General features: G+C 49.9%; 1 protein-coding gene across 4 annotated transcripts in view; it reads right to left on the bottom strand.

Annotated features, from left to right (window-relative positions):
- The window catches only part of RANGAP1 (Ran GTPase activating protein 1), a 59,350-nt gene that overhangs the window by 34,889 nt on the left and 4,372 nt on the right, over positions 1–20,089 (bottom strand). The window contains exons 1-2 of one of the 4 annotated variants that reach the window (XM_030815474.1): positions 6,106–6,371; positions 763–912 (exon numbers count right to left, since the gene is read on the bottom strand). In XM_030815474.1, coding sequence (XP_030671334.1) covers positions 763–874 — 112 coding nt within the window. In that variant the 5' untranslated portion in view covers positions 875–912; positions 6,106–6,371. Of the gene's footprint in view, positions 1–762; positions 913–2,918; positions 3,023–5,663; positions 6,372–20,089 lie in introns of those variants that run through there. The other 3 variants (XM_030815473.1, XM_030815476.1, XM_030815475.1) reach the window with 3 other exon arrangements.

The following is a 20,089-nucleotide window of genomic DNA, read 5'->3' as shown; positions in this document are numbered from 1 at the left end:
ACGCTCCCAGCTACCCAAGGACTCAAGCAGCCTCCGACCTGGAGAGGAGAACAAGGCTGCCTACAAAACATGACAACCAGGCATGTCCAGACCAGTTCCCCTGGTTGGGCCAGAATCCCAGGAGGCCTCACTTGATGCAGGTGCCTTCACTTGCAGGTGCCAGGGGATTCAGAGTTGGTCAGTGGCAGCCAAGCCTTGACGAGGGATAAAAAGACAGGGTCTGCTGTCTGGTTCCTAGTTTTCTGTGGTTGCAGTACCTGTATACACACAGACAGCCATCCCTCTCCCAAGTACATCTGGTTGCATGAACCAGCATCTCCCAAGAGGGCCCGGGTTGTTTTAATGCAGCTCCACCAGAGCCTCAGCTCTGGGGAAAGCTGCAGCTATTCCCAGGCCTGCCTGGGATCATGGGGGTTAAGGGCAGGGGTGGGGAGAACACCAGATATGAAGTCAGAGTCAGAGGCTGTATCTTGGGACTGGCACTAACTGTGGCCCCTCATTACCTACCATCCCCTCCTGAGAAAGAAAGGGCAGGGCACAAAGGGATGCCCAATGCAAACATGCAAAGTGCAGGGGAGCTTGCTCGTGGGCAAACGACCTCTGAGCTTCATTGTTAGAATAGGCCCAATGATACCTCACAGAGCTGCTGGGACAAATAACGGAGACAATGTAGCAGAAAGAGCCTGACAGACAACCAGTAAGAGTTCAGTACACTCCCTTTCCACCCCTGGACACACCAGTGCACAACTTCCAGAAACTCACCATCTTCTGCAGTGTTGAGTTTGAGGCTCTTGCCCTTGAAACTCAGCTGTCCCCCAGCCACCTGAGTCTTGGCCAGTGTCTCTGCCAGCTTGGCAATGTCTTCTGAGGCCATGTCGACTAGGCTGGTGGGCTCCCCTGGAGATCTGCAGACTGAGGAGGCCAAAGTTGCAGTAAGAAAAAGGAGTCTCCTGGGGCCCCTGGTTGGGGGGCAGGGTAGGACATCAGCCATCTCAGGAGTCTGACCCTACCTCCCCTGCTATGGAGACCCTCGAGCTAAACCACCGGAAGAAAGGAAAACAGCATCAGAGAAGGAACAGTTCTAGAAGGTGCAGGAGGTAGTAAGAGAACAGAAAAATCATGTCTTAGCCTATAAGGAGCTACCATCTCATTACAAACCCTCCTCTGCTAAACTGCCGCAGCTGGACACCCAGCAACACCATGAGCTGCCCATTTCCTGGGCCCCTTCAGTGAATGATAGTCAAGTCCCAAACCAAAGGCTGCAGAGTCTGGCCCAAGCACACACCTGCTTGAGCATCTTGGCTGTTCTCTGTTTGAGGGTCCCATTCCTCAAACAGGACACAGATGGCTATGGGATCCAGATCATTCATCCCAGAGAATGCCCCACCACCCATGCTGGCATGACTCTGGGGTAGGGCACAGGGGTCAGCCCCACTGCACGTCTGGTTTCAACCCTGGCCGGGAGACTGGGCAGGCCACAGTGGCCCCTCAGGGGTTTCTAGGAGATCAGAGATCACCACATCACAACAGCTACCATCATAATAGGACAGGGACAGGGCTGCCACCTATGAAGCCCTACTATACTCAAGTTTACCAGAAGATTTGGGTAGAAATGGGGTTGATAAGCCTTACTGTTTATAAAACCAGGAGTGCTGGTAAAAGTAAAGCTGGCCAGGTGCAGTGGCTCACACCTGAAACCCCAGCACACTGGGAAGCTGTGGTGGGAAGATCACTTGAGCCCAGCAGCTCAAGACCAGTCTGGGCAACATGGCAAAATCCCATCTCTATTAAAAATAAATACAATTAGTGGGGTATGGTGGTGTGCACCAGTAATCCCAGCTACTGGGGAGGCTGAGGTGGGAGGATTGATTGAGCCTAGAGACAGAGGCTACAGTGAGCCATGATCTCGCCACTGCACTCTAGCCTGGGTGACAGAGTAAAACCCTGTCTCAAAAAAAATAAAATAAAAATAAAAATTAGCTGGGTGTGGTGGCACGTGCCTGTAGTCAGTCCCAGCTACTGGAGAGGCTGAGGCAGGAGGATCATTTGAGCCCAGGAGTTCAAAGCTGCAGTAAGCTATGACTGCCACTGCACTCCAGTCTGGGCAAGAGCGGGAGGCTCCATCTCTAAAAGTAACTAAATAAATGAAAAAAAAAAAAATTTTTTTTTTGAGACGGAGTCTCGCTCAGTTGCCCAGGCTGGAGTGCAGTGGCACAATCTCGGCTCGCTGCAAGCTCCACCTCCAGGGTTCACGTCATTCTCCTGCCTCAGCCTCCTGAGTAGCTGGGATTACGGGCACCCGCCAACATGTCCAGCTAATTTTTTTGTATTTTTAGTAGAGACGGGGTTTCACCGTGTTAGCCAGGATGGTCTCGATCTCCTGACCTCGTGATCCACTCGCCTCAGCCTCCCAAAGTGCTGGGATTACAGGCATGAGCCACCACGCCTGGCCAATAAATGAAAATTTTTAAAACAACAAGTAAAGCTTTGAGAATTCCTGCGCCTGCTCATGGTACTCCATCTTTACTTGGAGTACATGTGAGATTAAACATCTCATGTGTACTGCCTATAAATTGAAGCCAGCTATATTAGACAGGAACGTGGAACATCACTACATACCTGCATAGTGTTTACTTTGTGGTATGAATAAATGTATCTGTGAGATGCTCCAAAAAAAGAGGAGAAACAGCAAGTAATCAGGAGAGACCAAGGAAGCAGATATGAGGTGCTATCCAAAAGGCCTCCTCCTACAACCTCCTCATTCTCAGATACAGTTGTGATACCCTGAATCCTCCCACCCCTAGGCTTCCTCTGGGTTCTAACTTATCACCCTGGTTTGTCTGCCTTTATCAATAAGCATGAATTATTATCCTGGGTAAGGTGTCCACTCATTCATTCAAAAAAACATTGATTATTACCGTGTGCTGGATGTTGTTCCAGGTCAGGAGTATAGCAGTAAAGGAAACATAAGCCCTGACCTCTTGAAGCATGTGTTCTAAATGACACATTAAGTATGTGATTTAAAAAAAAAAAAAAGTGGGGGATAGGGGGCCGGGAGTGGTGGCTCACGGCTGTAATCCCAGCACTTTGGGAGACCGAGGCAGGTGGATCACAAGGTCAGGAGTTCAAGACCAGCCAGGCCAACATGGTGAAACCCTGTCTCTACTAAAAATACAAAAATTAGCCGGGAGCGGTGGCACATGCCTTTAGTCCCAGCTACTCGGGAGGTTGAGGCAGGAGAATTGCTAGAACCCAGGAGGCGGAGGTTGCAGTGAGCCAAGATCGCGCCATTGCACTCCAGCCTGGCGACAGAGCAAGACTCCATCTCAAAACAAACAAACAAATAACAACAACAACAACAAAAAAAGGCATTATTAACAACAACAACAAAAAAGCATTATTAGGAAATAGTTAAATAAAGATGTCAGGGATTGGGCCATGCACACATCTGGGGGAACATGATTCCTGCAAAGGGAGTAGCAAATGCAATGGCTCTTGTAGGGGCAGAGGGTTGGAGGAACTGCAACAGGGTCAGTGGAGCTGAAGCACAGAGAGAGAGGAAAAAAACAAGGTAAGAGACGAGAGAGTTAACAAGGGGCCCAAGTCATAAAGGCCATTTGAAGAACAGTGGCTTTCGCTGTAAGTGACAAGGAAAGCCACTGAAGTTTTTAGCAGAAAGCAGATGTCATTTGACCTATGTTTTGACAGGATCACTCTACTTGCCACAGAGCCTGGCATTTAGAAGGTGCTCAAGAAATGACCAGTTGAAACTGCATAAAAATTAACCAGGCCAGGGCTGGGCGCGGTGGCTCACACCTATAATCCCAGCACTCTGGGAGACCAAGGTGGGCGGATCACGAGGTCAGGAGATGGAGACCATCCTGGCTAACACGGTGAAACCCTGTCTCCGCTAAAAATACAAAAAATTAGCTGGGCGCGGTGGCTCACGCTTGTAATCCCAGCACTTTGGGAGGCCGAGGCGGGCGGATCACGAGGTCAGGAGATCGAGACCACGGTGAAACCCCGTCTCTACTAAAAATACAAAAAATTAGCCGGGCGTGGTGGCGGGCGCCTGTAGTCCCAGCTACTCGGAGAGGCTGAGGCAAGAGAATGGCGTGAACCCGGGAGGCGGAGCTTGCAGTGAGCTGAGATCGCGCCACTGCACTCCAGCCTGGGTGCCTGGGTGACAGAGTGAGACTGCGTCTCAAAAAAAAAAAAAAAAAAAATACAAAAAATTAGCCGGGCCTGGTGGCAGGTGCCTGTAGTCCCAGCTACTTGGGAGGCTGAGGCAGCAGAATGGCATGAACCCGGGAGGCGGAGCTTGCAGTGAGCCGAGATTGCGCCACTGCACTCCAGCCTGGGCGACAGAGCAAGACTCAGTCTCAAAAAAAAAAAAAAAAAAAATTAACCAGGCGGGGTGCGGGAGCTCACGCCTATAAACCCAGCACTTTGGGAGGCTGAGGCGGGCGGATTACCTGAGGTCGGGAGTTCGAGACCACCCTGGCCAACATGGAGAAACCCTGTCTCTACCAAAAATACAAAATTAACCGGGCGTGGTGGCACGTGCCTGTAATCCCAGCTACTCAGGAGGCGGAGGCAGGAGAATCGCTTGAACCCGGGAGGCAGATGTTGGGGTGGGCCGAGATCATGGCATTGCACTCCAGCGTGGGCAACAAAAGTGAAACTCCGTCTCAAAAAAAAAAAAAAAAAAAAAAAAAAAATTAACCAGAGTCGGGTGTAATGGCTCACTCCTGTAATCCCAGCATTTTTGGAGGCTGAGGTGGGCGGATTGATTGAGCCCAGGAGTTAGAAACCAGCTTGGGCAGTATGCCAAAACCCCGTCTCCACTAAAAATACAAAAACTAGCTGGGTGTGGTGGCAGGTGCCTGCAGTCCCAGCTACCTGGGATTTAAGGTGGGAGGATCACTTGAGCCCCAGAGGTGGAGGCTGCAGTGAGCTGAGATCTTGCTACTGTACTTCTGGAGACCCTGTTTCAAAAAATAAATTAACCAGAAACCAGCCCAGTGCAGTGACTCACACCTGTAATTCCAACATTTTGGGAGGCTAGGTGGAAAGATCACTTTAGACCAGGAGTTCGAGACAAGCCTGGGCAACAGAATGAGACCCTGTCTCCACAGAAAAATTTAAAAATTAGCCAGGTGTGATGGCACCTGTAGTCCCCATGACTTGGGAGGTTGAGGTGGGAGGATCGTTTGAGGCCAGGAAGCTGAGGCTGCAGTTCAGCGGTGATCGTTCCACTACACTCCAGCTTGGGTGACAGAGGGAGACCCTGTCTCTAAAAAGATAAAAAAATAACCTGAAACCCCAGCATCTCTTGCAGTTCTGAGATGGGACAATTTGAGGGTAAAAGGTGGTGGTGAAGCCTCCAGATAGAAGAGGGACAGAACTTCTCAGCTGAAAGGGGGCCCATTCCTCAGTCCAAGAGAGAGCGAGACAAAGAGATGCACCCCTCCACACACACTTTATAGTCCAAGAAACTGGAGTACAGAAACGTAAATTGATTTGTCCAAGGTCAGCAAAGGGTCAGCGCCAGAGCAAAAGCCAAGGGTTAATAGAGAAACATCCTCTCCCCGCTCCGCAGCAGCGTCGGAGACTTTCTGAGGTGAGATGCATGCTCCTGCAAAGCGTCAGCAGTGACTCACATCGATTCCAGGGACAGCGGCGCCAGCCCGGGCCCCCCGCGGGCGTAGGCCTGCTGGGAGGCGGCGCCGCGGGAGCGACGCGCGAATACAGGCCGCAAATGACAGGCGGGCGGCGCGGGAGCCCCATCTGGAATCCCCGGCGGACTCACACCGCCTCCGGTTGACAACGATGCTAATATGAGACGCCACTGCTAGCAGCTGCTGGCTGAGCTGCTCTGGCGAGTCAGACGCCCTTTAAGCCTCAGTTTCCCCATTTGTGAAAGGAGCCAGCGCCGCCCAACAACCCCACTCCCACCGCCACCCCTGGGGCGCTCGGTCGTCGAAGGCTAAGTGAAGAAGGCCGAGGGGGCAGGCAGAAGGCGCACAGGGGCGCCACGCCCTCCTCGCCCCGCACCCCTGTTCCAGGCAGGTGACGGAGAAAGGAAAGGGACCCTGACTCTACCGTAAACAGGCGGCGCCGCCGCGTGGAGGGAACCGAGCGCGCGCCTCCGCCCGGTGGGGCGGGGACGGATTTAGGGTCCGGGTCAGGCCGGGGTCGCCACCTCCGGATCCAGCGGTCCAGATGTCCAGCCGGCTAGTCTGTCAGCTCTCTCAAGCTCCCAGCCCCACGCGCTTCCAGCACCACCTGCTCTCCGCACCGCGGCGGATGATGGCGGAGGAGGAGGATTTTGAAAGCCGGCAGTTTCTTTGCTGCGATTTGATTTGTTCGAGGCCCTGGCCGGCTTGCCCTCGCCCTGCACGCGCCGCCTCTCGGGTAGGGTAGTCCCGTTCCCCACCTGGGAGCGCGATGGGGCGCGCGCCGCGAACTACCCGTCCCATGGCGCACCGCGCGCAGAGCGCCCCCACCGCCCTCCTCTTCGCCCTCCCCTGGCGGCTTCTGGCTCTTTCTCGCAGAGACCGCAGGGCGGTGTTCAGCCGGGAGCGCCCAGAGACTACAATTCCCAGAATGCGTTGCACCCAGGTCCCTCAGCTCTTCCGGAAAGGTTTTGTTTGCGTAACTTTGTTGACAGGCTGCTGGGTCTCTTCGGCAAGACACAGGTATCTATTTCCCGAAAGAAAAGACTCTTTTCCGTCCCATGAAGCTGAAACGGCATTCGAAGGCTTCCACATAAATATGCACAAATTACCTGATAATTAAAAAGGGGAAATAGTAACTATCGTAGAGAAGCTCTGCAGACACCACTTGAACGGCCACGTTAACATCAACAGCAGGACAAGCTGACATTCATCGCACGCTTTCTGTGTGATGCACTGAGAAAAACACGGCGTCACCGTCCGGTCTGTTATGCATGACCTTAGTCTAATCACGAGAAACCCAAGCCGAGGGACATGGTACAGAATAACTGACCTGTACCCTTCCGGAAATGTCTGTATTATGTAAGACAAAGAAAAACTGAGAAACTGTTGCCGATTACAGGAAACGAAAAAGACAACTGAATGCAATACATGGTCCTAGATAGGATCCTGGATGGGGATTGCTATAAAGGACAATACTGAAACAGCAAAACTTGACTGTATATTAGATGATAGTATTGTATCAATGTTAAATTTATTAATTTTGATTATGGTACAGGGTTATGTAAGAGACCGCCCTTGTTCTTGGAAAAAATGCTGAAATAATTAGGGACAAAAAGGACATGATATCTGCAACCTTTATGGTTAAAAGAAATATACCTATGCATATACATAGAGAAAGCAGAGACACAACTGTGGCAAAATGTTAATCAGTTAATCTAGTTGAAGGACATGGGAGTTCTTTGAACATTTTTGCAGCTTTTCTGTAGGTGTGAATTTAAGCATAAAAACACAAACAGCGTTTTTTGGTTTTTTTTTTTGAGATGGAGTTTCACTCTTGTTGCCCATCTTGGCCTCCCAAAGTGTTGGGATTATAGGCGAGAGAGTTTGAGACCAGCCTGGGCAACATGGTCAAACCCTGTCTCGACAAAAAATACAAAAATCAGTTGGACGTGATGGTGCAAGCGTGTAGTCTCAGCTAAGGGACTGAGGCAGGAGGATCTGGAGCCTGGGAGCTTGAGGCTGAAGTGAGCCATGATCGCATCACTGCATTTCAGCCCTGGCGACAGAGCAAGACCTTCTCTCAAAAACTGAAAAAAGAAAAAAAAAGTTATAAACACATCATGCAGGCTGGGCGCAGTGGCTCACACTTGTAATCCCAGCACTTTGGGAAGCCAAGGCGGGCGGATCACCTGAGGTCAGGAGTTTGAGACCAGCCTGACCAACATGGAGAAACCCTGTCTCTACTAAAAATACAAAATTAGCCGGGCATGGTGACGCATGCCTGGAATCCCAGCTACTCGGGAGGCCGAGGCAGGAGAATCGCTTGAACCTGGGAGGCGGAGGTTGCAGTGAGCCGAAACACGCCATTGCACTCCAGCCTGGGCAACAAGAGCGAAACTCCGTCTCAAAATAAATAAATAAATAAGTAAATAAATAAATATCATGCCATATCCTTTTGCACACAGTTCATTTAATCTTCACCACCACAAGGTAAGTGGGCATCATTACCACCCTTCCCAGCACAGAGATGAGAAAACTGAAGCTCTAGACAGAGTGTAACTCTCCCAGTTTTCAAAGTGCCTGGATGTGCATCCTCTTTCCACCTTCCCTCTCCTTTTTACCTACAAGGCCCATGTCAAATGCTACTTCATGAGTCTCTCCCTCCTGCAGGTGCACACAGCAAGATGCAAAGCCCCATAGCAATTGGCCTGGGGCTCTGGGGCTCTTTGACAGAGTTAACACTGTTCTTGGCAGTTTCCTCCTCAGCCTGGGAGGGTCTCCAGAGCAGATGCTGTGTCCATCTGGGCAGTATCTTCTCTGGGCCTGGCCTGTCATAGGTGCTTCAGGTTTCCCTATTTGAACCGGATACCAGTCGGGTTACCGGATGTTTGCTTAAAATGAGTCATAGACGTCCTGCTATTCCTGTGCTGCTTCCAGCTAGGACTGATAAATCAGTTGGGATTTTCCTTGGGGTGATCTGCAGGCTCCCTTTTCCAATTTTACTTCTTGAGACTTTCCTTGGCCCTCGCACAGAGACCTCCCAAAGAGAAGAGGACGGTGGGCAGGGGAACATCTTAGCTGATCCCGTCCTCATCCAGCTGATAGGACATGGGTTTTCGGAACTGGAAGGGAATTATTAGACAACAGAAATTCAGTGGGCTTCAAGGACCTAGGAGGTAACAGGAAGTCATGGGGCTTTGTGGGGCTTGGGGGGACTCGTGGGGAGTTAGAGAGTGGATGTTCTGCCTGAAGGTGTTCACGTTCAAAGCTAAAAATCACAAACTCAGCCTGACAGCACCCCCTAGCAATCTGGATTCTGTCACTCCTATATCCTGATTTTTTTTTTTTTTTTTTTTTGAGATGGAGTCTCACTCTGTTGCTCAGGCTGGAGTGCAGTGGTGCGACCTCAGCTCACTGCAACCTCCGCCTCCCAGGTTCAAGTGATTCTTCTGCCTCAGCCTCCCAAGTAGCTGGGACTACAGGTGCACGCCACCACGCCCAGCTAATTTTTGTATTTTTAGTAGAGACAGGGTTTCACCATATTGGCCAGGATGGTCTCGAACTCCTGACCTGGTGATCCGCTTACCTTGGCCTCCCAAAGTGCTGGGAGTACAGTACAGGCGTGAGCCACCGTGCCCAGCCTCCTGAATCTATCTTAAACCTCTTTACAAATGGGGAGACTGGGGTTTGAAAAGGAACAGGGGGTTTGCCCAAGGATACCCAGTGAGTCAGAAGAATCAAGAATCATCACTGGCCGGGCGCGGTGGCTCAAGCTTGTAATCCCAGCACTTTGGGAGGCCGAGGCGGGCGGATCACAAGGTCAGGAGATCGAGACCATCCTGGCTAACACGGTGAAACCCCGTCTCTACTAAAAATACAAAAAAAAAAAAAATTAGCTGGGTGTGGTGGCGGACGCCTGTAGTCCCAGCTACTCGGGAGGCTGAGGCAGGAGAATGGCGTGAACCCGGGAGGCGGAGCTTGCAGTGAGCCGAGATTGCGCCACTGCACTCCAGCCTGGGGGACAGAGCAAGACTCCGTCTCAAAAAAAAAAAAAAAAAAAAAAGAATCATCACTGTTTCTGGCCGGGCACAGTGGCTCATGCCTGTAGTCCCAGCACTTCGGGACGGCGAGGCAGGTGGATCATCTGAGGTCAGGAGTTCGAGACCAGCCTGGCCAACATGGTGAAATCCTGTCTCTACTGAAAATAAAAAAAATTATCTGGGCATGGTGGCGGACGCCTGTAATCCCAGCTACTCGGGAGGCTGAGGCAGGAGAATCTCTTGAACCCAAGAGGTAGAGGTTGCAGTGAGCCGAGATCACGCCATTGCACTCCAGCCTAGGCAACAAGAACAAAATTCTGCCTCAAAAAAAAGAATCATCACTGTTTCCAAGCAACACACTTATCTTCTTTCTCCTTCCAGCCCTTTCTGCAGCTTTCTCTCTTTCAAGTTATCACCTGAGAGCTAGTCTGCCTGGCCCAAGAAGTGTAATCATAGCCTTTGACAGATGGATAGTGTCATCCAAGACTATCTTGTTCCTTATTTCAACAAATGAAGAACTAAAGCCCAAGTTACAGTGTGACTTACACATGAGACAAGGCTGGGCACGGTGGCTCACAACCAACTGTAATGCAAGCACTTTGGGAGGCCAAGGCAGGAAGATTGCTAAAGCCCAGGATTTGAGACCAGTCTGGGCAACATAGTGAGACTCTGTCTCTACTAAAAACAATTAGCCAGGCATGGTGGTACATACTTGGAGTCCCAGCTACTAGGGAGGCTGACACAGGAGGATCCTTGAGCCCAGAACGTGGAGGTTGGTTGCAGTGAGCCATGGTCAGGCCATTGCACTCCATCCTGAATGATAGAACAAGACCCTGTCTCCAAGAAAAAAGAGAGAGAGAGAAAGAGAATAAAAGCCAGGTCTCTAGGGTCCTTTTCTATTATTATTATTATTATTATTTTTATTATTTTTATTTTTTTTTGAGATGGAGTCTCACTCTGTCACCCAGGCTGGAGTGCAATGGCACGATCTCGGCTCACTGTAACCTCTGCCTCCCGGGTTCAAACGATTCTCCTGTCTGAGCCTCCCGAGTAGCTGGGATTGCAGGTTCCCACCACCATGCCTGGCTAATTTTTGTATTTTTAGTACAGATGAGGTTTCACTGTGTTGGCCAGGCTAGTCTCAAACTCCTGACTCAGGTGATCCACCCACCTTGGCTTCCCAAAGTGCTGGGATTACAGGTGTGAGCCACCATTTCCAGCCTTCTAGGGTTGTTTTCAACATATACACTTCACTTGTGAGTGCGAGGTGAGTTTAAGGGGGAATCAGGAGAAGCAGAGAGTGTTCCAGGCCTTTCTCTGTTGTACAGCCTTTTTTTGTTGTTTTTGTAAAGAATGTTTCAAAGACAAAAGCAGGCTGCCTCTGATTAGTCTGGTTTACTTAACTGAGTGTTTTAAATTCCATTCTGGTGCCTGAAAACGAACTTAATTGCCAATTGTAAATGGAATAAATAATAATATTTATGTTGGATTCCTGAAAACAGACCAAGGCTGCTGACTTGCCATTTAGTCAGATCGAAAACAAATGGCTAAAGTATGCCAGACATGTGAGGAATGTGGAGGGAAATTCCCAACACTCAACAGGGTGCTTGCCTGCAGCCCCTGGAGAGAGATGGGTCAGCCCACCTGCAGGCAAGGCAGCCTCCCCCAGGGTCCCCTCCACTGGTGGGAGTGGGTTGGCTGCATCATCTATGAAGGACGCTTGAACCACATCTTTCTCAGGGCTCAAGCCAAGGGCTTCCCATTAGAGCAAACTATTTCTTTAACCTTGATAAATAACCATCATTAAAATAATTCATTTGTTCTACAAATAGTTATCAAACATCTATGTTCCAACAGGCACTGTTCCAGCTCCTGAAAATCCAGTGATGGAAGAGATTGAAAAGGATGGTGTCTATGGAGGAGCTTAAATTCTGCTCTAATGTTTATGGAGGATTTCCAGGTACCAAATGGTTTCTGGCAGATTATCTTCTCTTTTAATAATTCCTTCATCCGCCGGGTGCGGTGGCTCCTGCCTGTAATCCCAGCAGTTTGGGATGCCGAGGTGGGCGGATCATGAGGTCAGGAGTTTAAGACCAGCCTGACCAATATGGTGAAACCCTGTCTCTACTAAAAATACAAAAAAATTAGCCGGGCATTGTGGCATGTGCCTGTGGTCCCAGCTACTTGGGAGGCCTAGGCAGGAGAATCGCTTGAACCCAGGAGGTGGAGGTTGCAGTGAGCTGAGATCATGCCACTGCACTCCAGCCAGATCAACAAACTGTGACTCCATCTTAAAAAAAAAAAAAAAATAGGCCAGGCGCAGTGGCTCACGCCTGTAATCCCAGCACTTTGGGAGGCCGAGGCGGGTGGATCACGAGGTCAGGAGATCGAGACCATCCTGGCTAACACGGTGAAACCCCGTCTCTACTAAAAAAATACAAAAAAATTAGCCGGGTGTGGTGGCGGGCACCTGTAGTCCCAGCTACTCAGGAGGCTGAGGCAGGAGAATGGCGTGAACCCAGGAGGTGGAGCTTGCAGTGAGCTGACATCGCGCCACTGCACTCCAGCCTGGGCGACAGAGTGAGACTCTGTCTCAAAAATAATAATAATAACAATAATTCCTTTCTTTTTTTTTTTGGCGGAGTCTCACTCTGTCGCCCAGGCTGGGGTGCAGTGGTGCAATCTTGGCTCCCTGAAAGGAGGTTCTCTTGAACCTCTGCCTCCTGGGTTCAAGAGATTCTCCTGCTTCAGCCTCCTGAGTAGCTGGGATTATAGACGTGTGCCACCATGCCTGGCTAATTTTTGTATTTTCATTTTATTTTACTTTCAATTTATTTTTTAATATTTAAAAAATTTTTTTGAGACGGAGTATCGCTCTCATTGCCCAGGCTGGGGTGTAATGGTGCGATCTCGGCTCACTGCAACCTATGCCTCCTTGGTTCAAGAGATTCTCCCGCCTCAGCCTCCCGAGTAGCTGGGATTACAGGCGCCTGGGGTTTCACCCTGTTGGCCAGGCTGATCTCAAACTCCCAACCTCAGATGATCTGCCTGCCTCGGCCTCCTAAAGTGCTGGGATTACAGGCATGAGTCACTGCACCCGGCCTTCATCTTCTTTTTTAATAATCCTCTTGTGGCCAGGCACGACGGCTCATGCCTGTAATCCCAGCACTTTGGGAGGCCGAGGTGGGTGGATCACGAGGTCAGGAGTTTGAGACCAGCCTGACCAACATGGTGAAACCCCATCTCTACTAAAAATACAAAAATTAGCCGGGCCTGGTGGCGCACACCTGTAATCCCAGCTACTCGGGAGGCTGAGACAGGAGAATCGCTTGAACCTGGGAGGCGGAGGTTGCACGAGCCAAGATCACGCCACTGCACTCCAGCCTGGGTGACAGAGCGAGACTCCTCTAAAAAGAAAAAAAAAAAAAAAAATTTTTTCTAAAATGTTAACCAGCATGGTGATGCACACCTGTAATCCCAGCTACTCAGGAGGCTGACTGGGTAGGATTGCTTGAGCCCAGGAGTTGAAGGCTGCAGCGAGCTGTGATCTCACCACTGCGCTCCAGCCTAGGCAATGGAGGGAGACCCTGTCTCAAAAGTAAATAAATAAATAAAATGAAAATTGTCAATAATCTGTTTAGATTAGTATAAATGCAAAAGAGCATTAAGAAATAATTTTTAGGCTGGGTGCGGTGGCTCACGCCTGTAATCCCAGCACTTTGGGAGGCCAAGATGGGCGGATCACAGGTCATGAGATCAAGACCATCCTGGCTCACACGGTGAAACCCTGTCTCCACTAAAACTACAAAAAAATTAGCCGGGCGTGGTGGCAGGCGCCTGTAGTCCCAGCTACTCGGGAGGCTGAGGCAGGAGAATGGCGAGAACCCAGGAGGCAGAGCTTGCAGTGAGCCGAGATTGCGCCACTGCACTCCAGCCTGGGTGACAGAGCGAGACTCCGTCTCAAAAAAAAGAAAAGAAATAATTTTTAAAATACTTGGGTTTAAAAAAAAAATTCCTTTTTCTCTTTTTGCGGATATGGGGTCTCACCACGTTGCCCAGGCTAGTTAGTCTCAAACTCCTGGGCTCAAGCAATGCTCCTGCCTCAGCTTCTCAAAGTGCTGGGATTATAGGCATGAGCCACCATGCCTGAACCACCGAACTTTTTTGTTAAAAAAAAAAAAAAAGAAACAAGTTTGGGTGAGGTAGCTCATGCCTGTAATCCCAGGACTCTGGGAGGCCGAGGTGGGTGGATCACCTGAGGTCAGGAGTTCAAGACCAGCCTGGCCAACATGGTGAAACTGCGTCTCTACTAAAAATATAAAAATTAGCCAGGTGTAGTGGCGCATGCCTGTAATCCCAGCAACTCAGGAGGCTGAGGCAGGAGAATCTCTTAAACCCAGGATGTGGATGTTGAAGTGAGCCGAAATTGCGCCACTACACTCTAGCCCGGGTGACAGAGTGAGACTCTGTCTCCAAAAAAAAAAAAAAAAACACACATATATCAATGCTTTGCATATAATAACTCAGTCCTTGCAGTGACCCTGTATTAGAGTTCTCCAGATAAACAGAATCAGTAGGAGATACATGTACATATGAGAGAGAGACACACACACACAAAGTGATTTATTATAAGGAATTGGCTCATGTAAGTATGAAGACTGAGAAGTCCTAAGATCTACAGTCAGCAGGCTAGAGAGCCAGGAAGAGCTGATGGTTCAGTTCAAATCCAAAGGCAGGGAAAAAATTAATGTCTCGACTGGGCATGGTGGCTCAGGCCTATAATCCTAGCACTTTGGGAGGCTGAGGCGGATGGATCACTTGAGATCAGGAGTTCTAGGCCAACCTGGTAAATACGGTGAAAACCGTTACTAATAAAAATATAAAAATTAGCCCGGTGTGGTGGCGCATACCTGTAGTCCCAGCTACTTGGAAAGCTGAGGCAGGAGAATCACTTGAACCCTTGGGAGGTGGAGGTTGCAGTGAGCTGAGATAGCACCACTGCACTCCTGCCTGGACAACAGAGCAAGACTCTTTCTCAAAAAAAAAAAAAAAAAAAAGTCAATGTCCCAGCTTGAAGGCCGTCATGGAGGAGGAATTCTCTCTTCTTTGCGGGAGAGTCAGGTTTTTGGTTCTATTCAGGTCATCAACTGGTTGGATGAGGCCCATCCACCTTAGGGAGGACAATCAGCTTTACTCAGTTTATAGATTTAAATACTAAACTCATCTGGAGACACCCCCACAGAAGCACCCAGAGTGTTTGACCAAATATCTGGGCACCCTGTGGCCCAGGCAAGTAGACACATCATGAGCCATCACAGACCCTTTCAGATGGGTACAGTACCTTTTTTTTTTTTTTTGAGACAGCCTCTTGCCCTGTCACCCAGGCTGGAGTGCAGTGATGCAGCCATGGCTCACTGCTGCCTCCACCTTCTTGGCTCAAGGATCCTCTGCCTTGAGGATTCTGGGCTCAGCCTCCTGAATAGCTGGGGACTACACGCACATGTCACCACACCTGGCTAATTTTTTTTTTTTTTTTTTGAGACCAAGTCTTCCTCTATCGCCCAAGCTGGAGTGCAGTTGTGTGATCTTGGCTCACTGCAACCTCTGCCTCCCAGGTTCAAGCCATTCTCCTGCCTCAGCCTCCGGAGCAGCTGGGACTACAGGTGCGCACCACCACGCCCAGCTAATTTTTTTGTTTTTTGTTTTTTTTGAGATGGAGTCTCGCTCTTGTCACCCAGGCAGGAGTGCAGTGGAGCGATCTCGGCTCACTACAACGTCCGCCTCCCGGGTTCAAGCGTTTCTCGTTACTCAGCCTCCCAAGTAGCTGGGATTACAGGCGCCCGCGACCACGCCCGGCTGATATTTGTATTTTTAGTGGAGACGGGGTTTCCCCATGTTGGCCAGGCTGGTCTCGAACTCCCTACCTCAGATGATCCACCCGCCTCTGCCTCCCAAAGTGCAGGGATTACAGGCATAAACCACCGTGCCCGGCCACGCCCAGCTAATTTTTTGTATTTTTAGTGGAGACAGGGTTTCACCATATTGGCTGGGCTGGTCTCGAACTCCTGACCTTGTGACCCACCCGCCTTGGCCTCCCAAAGTGCTGGGATTACAGGCGTGAGCCACTGCACCTGGCCACACCTGGCTAATTTTTTGTTGTTGTTGTTGTTGTTGAGACTGAGTCTCGCTCTGTTGCCCAGGCTGGAGTGCAATGTCACGGCTCACTGCAACCTCCGCCTCCCAGGTTCAAACGATTCTCCTGCCTTAGCCTCCTGAGTAGCTGGGATTACAGGTGTGTGCCACCACACCTGCCTAATTTTTGTATTTTTCATAGAGATGGGGTTTCAACATGTTGGTCAGGCTGGTCTCAAGCTCCTGACCTCAGGTGATCCGCCCACCTTGGCCTCCCAAAATTCTGGGATTACAGGCGTGAGCCACCACGCCCAGCCTCGGCCTCCCAAAGTGCTGGGATTACGGGCATGAGCCACCACACTCGGCCAATTTTTTGTATTTTTTGCAGAGTTAGGGTTTTGTCATGTTGCCCAGGCTGGTCTCAAACTCCTCGGCTCAAGTGATCTGCCCACCTCGGCCTCCCAGTGTTGGGATTTTGGGTGTACCCCATCGAGTACAGTACTCATATTACCCCCATCTTAGTCACCTCAGGCTGCTATGACAGATACCATAGACTGGATGGCTTAAGCAGTAGAAATTTATTTCTCACTGATCTGGGGGCTGGAAGTCCAAGACCAGGGTCCCAGCATGGTCAGGTTGTTGGTGAGGGCCGCCTTCCTGGTTTATAGATGGCTGCTTTCTTGCCGTATCCTCACCTGGCAGAGAGGGAGATAATCTCCCCAGTGTCTCTTATAAGATCACTAATTCCATTCATCAGGGCTTCATTTTCATGACCTAATTATCCCCCAAAGGCCCCACCTCCTAATACCATCAAATCAGGGATTAGAGATTCAACATATAAATTTTTTTTTTTTTTTTTTGAGATGGAGTCTCGCTCTGTCGCCCAGGCTGGAGTGCAGTGGCGTGATCTTGGCTCACTGCAACCTTCACTTCCCAGGTTCAAGCCATTCTCCTCCCTCAGCCTCCCGAGTAGCTGGGACTACAGGCATGTGCCACCATGCCTGGCTAATTTTTGTATTTTCAGTAGAGATGGGGTTTCACCATGTTGGCCAGGCTGTTCTCAAACTCCTGACCTCAGGTGATCTGCCCCCCTTGGCCTCCCAAAGTTCTGGGATTACAGGCATGAGCCACCATGCCCAGCCCAACATACGAATTTTGATGAAACACAGAGATTCAGTCCATAGCACCCCCAATTTACAATGATGAAAAGGGAACCTAAGCCTAAAGTTGTTTGTACATTTTCAGAGCCCTTCTCTAAACCCCAGGTTAAGATTCCTGCCTGGAGGGCTAGAAGCTGGGACCATCTGGAGCTGTGGAGACCTGGGGCCTGGGAGTGAATGTTTGCTGAGTGAATGAATGAATAAGCCCTGCACATGGCTGCAACCAAGGTTGCCTTGCACTCAGGCTCTCCCAGGAGATAAGCCTGATGGAGAATGTGCTCATTGAAGAAGGGATAAACAAATGATGTATGTACCTGTCAGTTCCTCAGTTAGGAACATGAGCCTCTGACTCCCTTTCTTCAGTGAGTCAATCACATGACAAGCCTTTGGGGGTAGCTAGTGATAGATCTGGAATTAAGATGTCCATGTCATGGTGCTGTGGTCATGCCTTATAAGTGCACAAGCCTGGGACTGAATCCTACCTCTGCCTCTTTCTTAGCTGTGTGACCTTGATCAAGTCACAGAACTGTTTTGTTTCTGTTCCTATCTGAAAAAGGGTAAAAAACAATCCCTATCTTACAGGATTTTTTTTTTTTTTTTGGATGGAGTCTCGCTCTGTTGCCCAGGCTCGAGTGCAATGGTGTGATCTCAGCTCACTGCAACCTCTGCCTCCTGGGTTCAAGTGATTCTCCTGCCTCAGCCTCCTGAGTAGCTTGGATTACAGGTGCCCACCACCACACCCGGCTAATTTTTATATTTTTATTTTTATTTTTTGAGACAGAGTCTCGCTCTGTCGCCCAGGCTGGAGTGCAGTGGCGCGATCTCGCTCACTGCAAGCTCCACCTCCCAGGTTCATGCCATTCTCCTGCCTCAGCCTCCCGAGTAGCTGGGACTACAGGTGCCCGCCACCACACCCGGCTAATTTTTGGTATTTTTAGTAGAGATGGAGTTTCACCATGTTAGCCAGGATGGTCTCGATCTCCTGACCTCGTGATCCACCTGCCTCGGCCTCCCAAAGTGCTGGGATTACAGGCGTGAGCCACCGCGCCTGGCCTAATTTTTGTATTTTTTTGTAGAGACAGGGTTTCACTATGTTAGCCAGGCTGGTCTCGAACTCCTAACCTTAGGTGATCCACCTACCTTGGCGTCCCAAAGTGCTAGGATTTCAGATGTGAGCCACCGTGCCGAGCTGTAGGGTTTTTGAGAGGGTAAAAGAATCAACATATGCAAAGTGTTTGGCTCATAGTAAAGAAGCGGTGGCTGTTACTGCTATTTTAGCTTTAACGTGGGGACATAGAGCACACTGTGACCACATGGGACTGACAACATGGGGCTTCCCAGAAAACCTACCAATGCCAGCCTCCTGGCCCTTTTCTTTTCTTCTTTTTTTTTGAGACGGAGTCTCGCTCTGTCGCCCAGGCTGGAGGGCAGTGGCGCAATCCTGGCTCACTGCAAGCTGTGCCTCCCAGGTTCACGCCATTCTCCTGTCTCAGCCTCCTGTGTAGCTGGGACTACAGGCGCCCACCACCACGCCCGGCTAATTTTTTGTATTTTTAGTAGAGATGAGGTTTCACCGTGTTAGCCAGGATGGTCTCGATCTCCTGACCTCATGATCCTTCCGCCTCGGCCTCCCAAAGTGCTGGGATTACAGGCATGAACCACTGCGCCCGGCCTCCTCCTGGCCCTTTTCTCCAAAGCATTCTCACCTCTGGTTGGGGTCTTGTAATAAAGACCCCTTTACTATCTTAGGCAGCCCAAACAATTGAACAAGTTGGTACCAACTTGAAGAGATAAGAGGCTGGTGTCCTGCTGAATCCCCCTTGAATGATGGACAGTCCTCTTCAAGAATATGTGTTCGTTATTTCACCAGCAACCTGGGGTGGTGGAATCACCAGACCATTTGCCACCTAGTTCACTTGAGGCAAAATGCAGCAATCCAACTGGCCTCAGCATCCTCATCGATGAAATGAGAGTGATAATAACCATGGTGGTAAATGTGATAAGTTATCAAGGGTGTTTCATTGTAAATTGCCTAGGGGATGGGGATATGGGAACACACACACACACACACACACACACACACACACAAACACACACACACATATTTTTGGAGACAGTTTTGCTCTTGTCGCCCAGGCTAGAGTACAATGGTGCAAACTTGGCTCACTGCAACCTCCACCTCATGAGTTCAAGCGATTCTCCTGCTTCAGCCTCCCGAGTAGCTGGGATTACAGATGCCCGCCACCACACCCAGCTAATTTTTGTATGTTTAGTAGAGATGGGGTTTCACCACGTTGGCCAGGCTGGTCTTGAACTCCTGACCTCAGGTGATTCGCCTGCCTCAGCCTCCCAAAGTGCTGGGATTACAGGTGTGAGCCACCATGCCCGGCCTGACATTTATATTTTTTCAGCCTTCACTACATGATTTACAGACATTATTCATTATAATCCACCCCCACGCCGCCTTTTTTTTTTTTTTTTTAGACGGAGTCTTTCTTTGTCGCCTAGGCTGGAGTGCAGTGGTGCAATCTCGGCTCACTGTAACCTCCCCTTCCAGGGTTCAAGGGATTCTCCTGCCTCAGCTTCCTGAGTAGCTGAGACTACAGGTGCACATCACCATGCCTGGCTAATTTTTGTATTTTTAGTAGAGACAGGGTTTCACCATGTTGGCCAGGCTGGTCTCGAACTCCTGACTCAAGCAAGCCTCGCACCTTGGCCTCCCAAAGTGCTGGGATTACAGGTATGAGCCACCGTGCCCATATTTCATTAAAATCCTTAAATCAAACTTTATGTGGATTCAGTTTCCTTATCTTTATCTTACAAATGAAGAAATTGATGCTGCTAGATTGCCAGGGTCACATAGCCAGCAATTGGCAGGGCTGGGGACCTTGGTCCTCCTAATGTCTTAGTGACATAAGCACCACACCATTCAGCCTCCCTAAATCGCCAGGCGCAGCCTCTCACTGCCTCTAGCCCATGATCTTGCATCTATCCCAGGTGTCTTAAGGGTTGATTTCCCATTAAACAGCAGAAATGTCTGATGGCCACTGAACTCTGTTTTCAGATTTGGACAAAA

This window comes from Nomascus leucogenys, chromosome 7b (genome assembly GCF_006542625.1).
Source record: "Nomascus leucogenys isolate Asia chromosome 7b, Asia_NLE_v1, whole genome shotgun sequence".
Taxonomy (NCBI): domain Eukaryota; kingdom Metazoa; phylum Chordata; class Mammalia; order Primates; family Hylobatidae; genus Nomascus; species Nomascus leucogenys.
The sequence above is the reverse complement of the archived record's forward strand: the minus strand, read 5'-3'. Positions and strand labels throughout refer to the sequence as shown.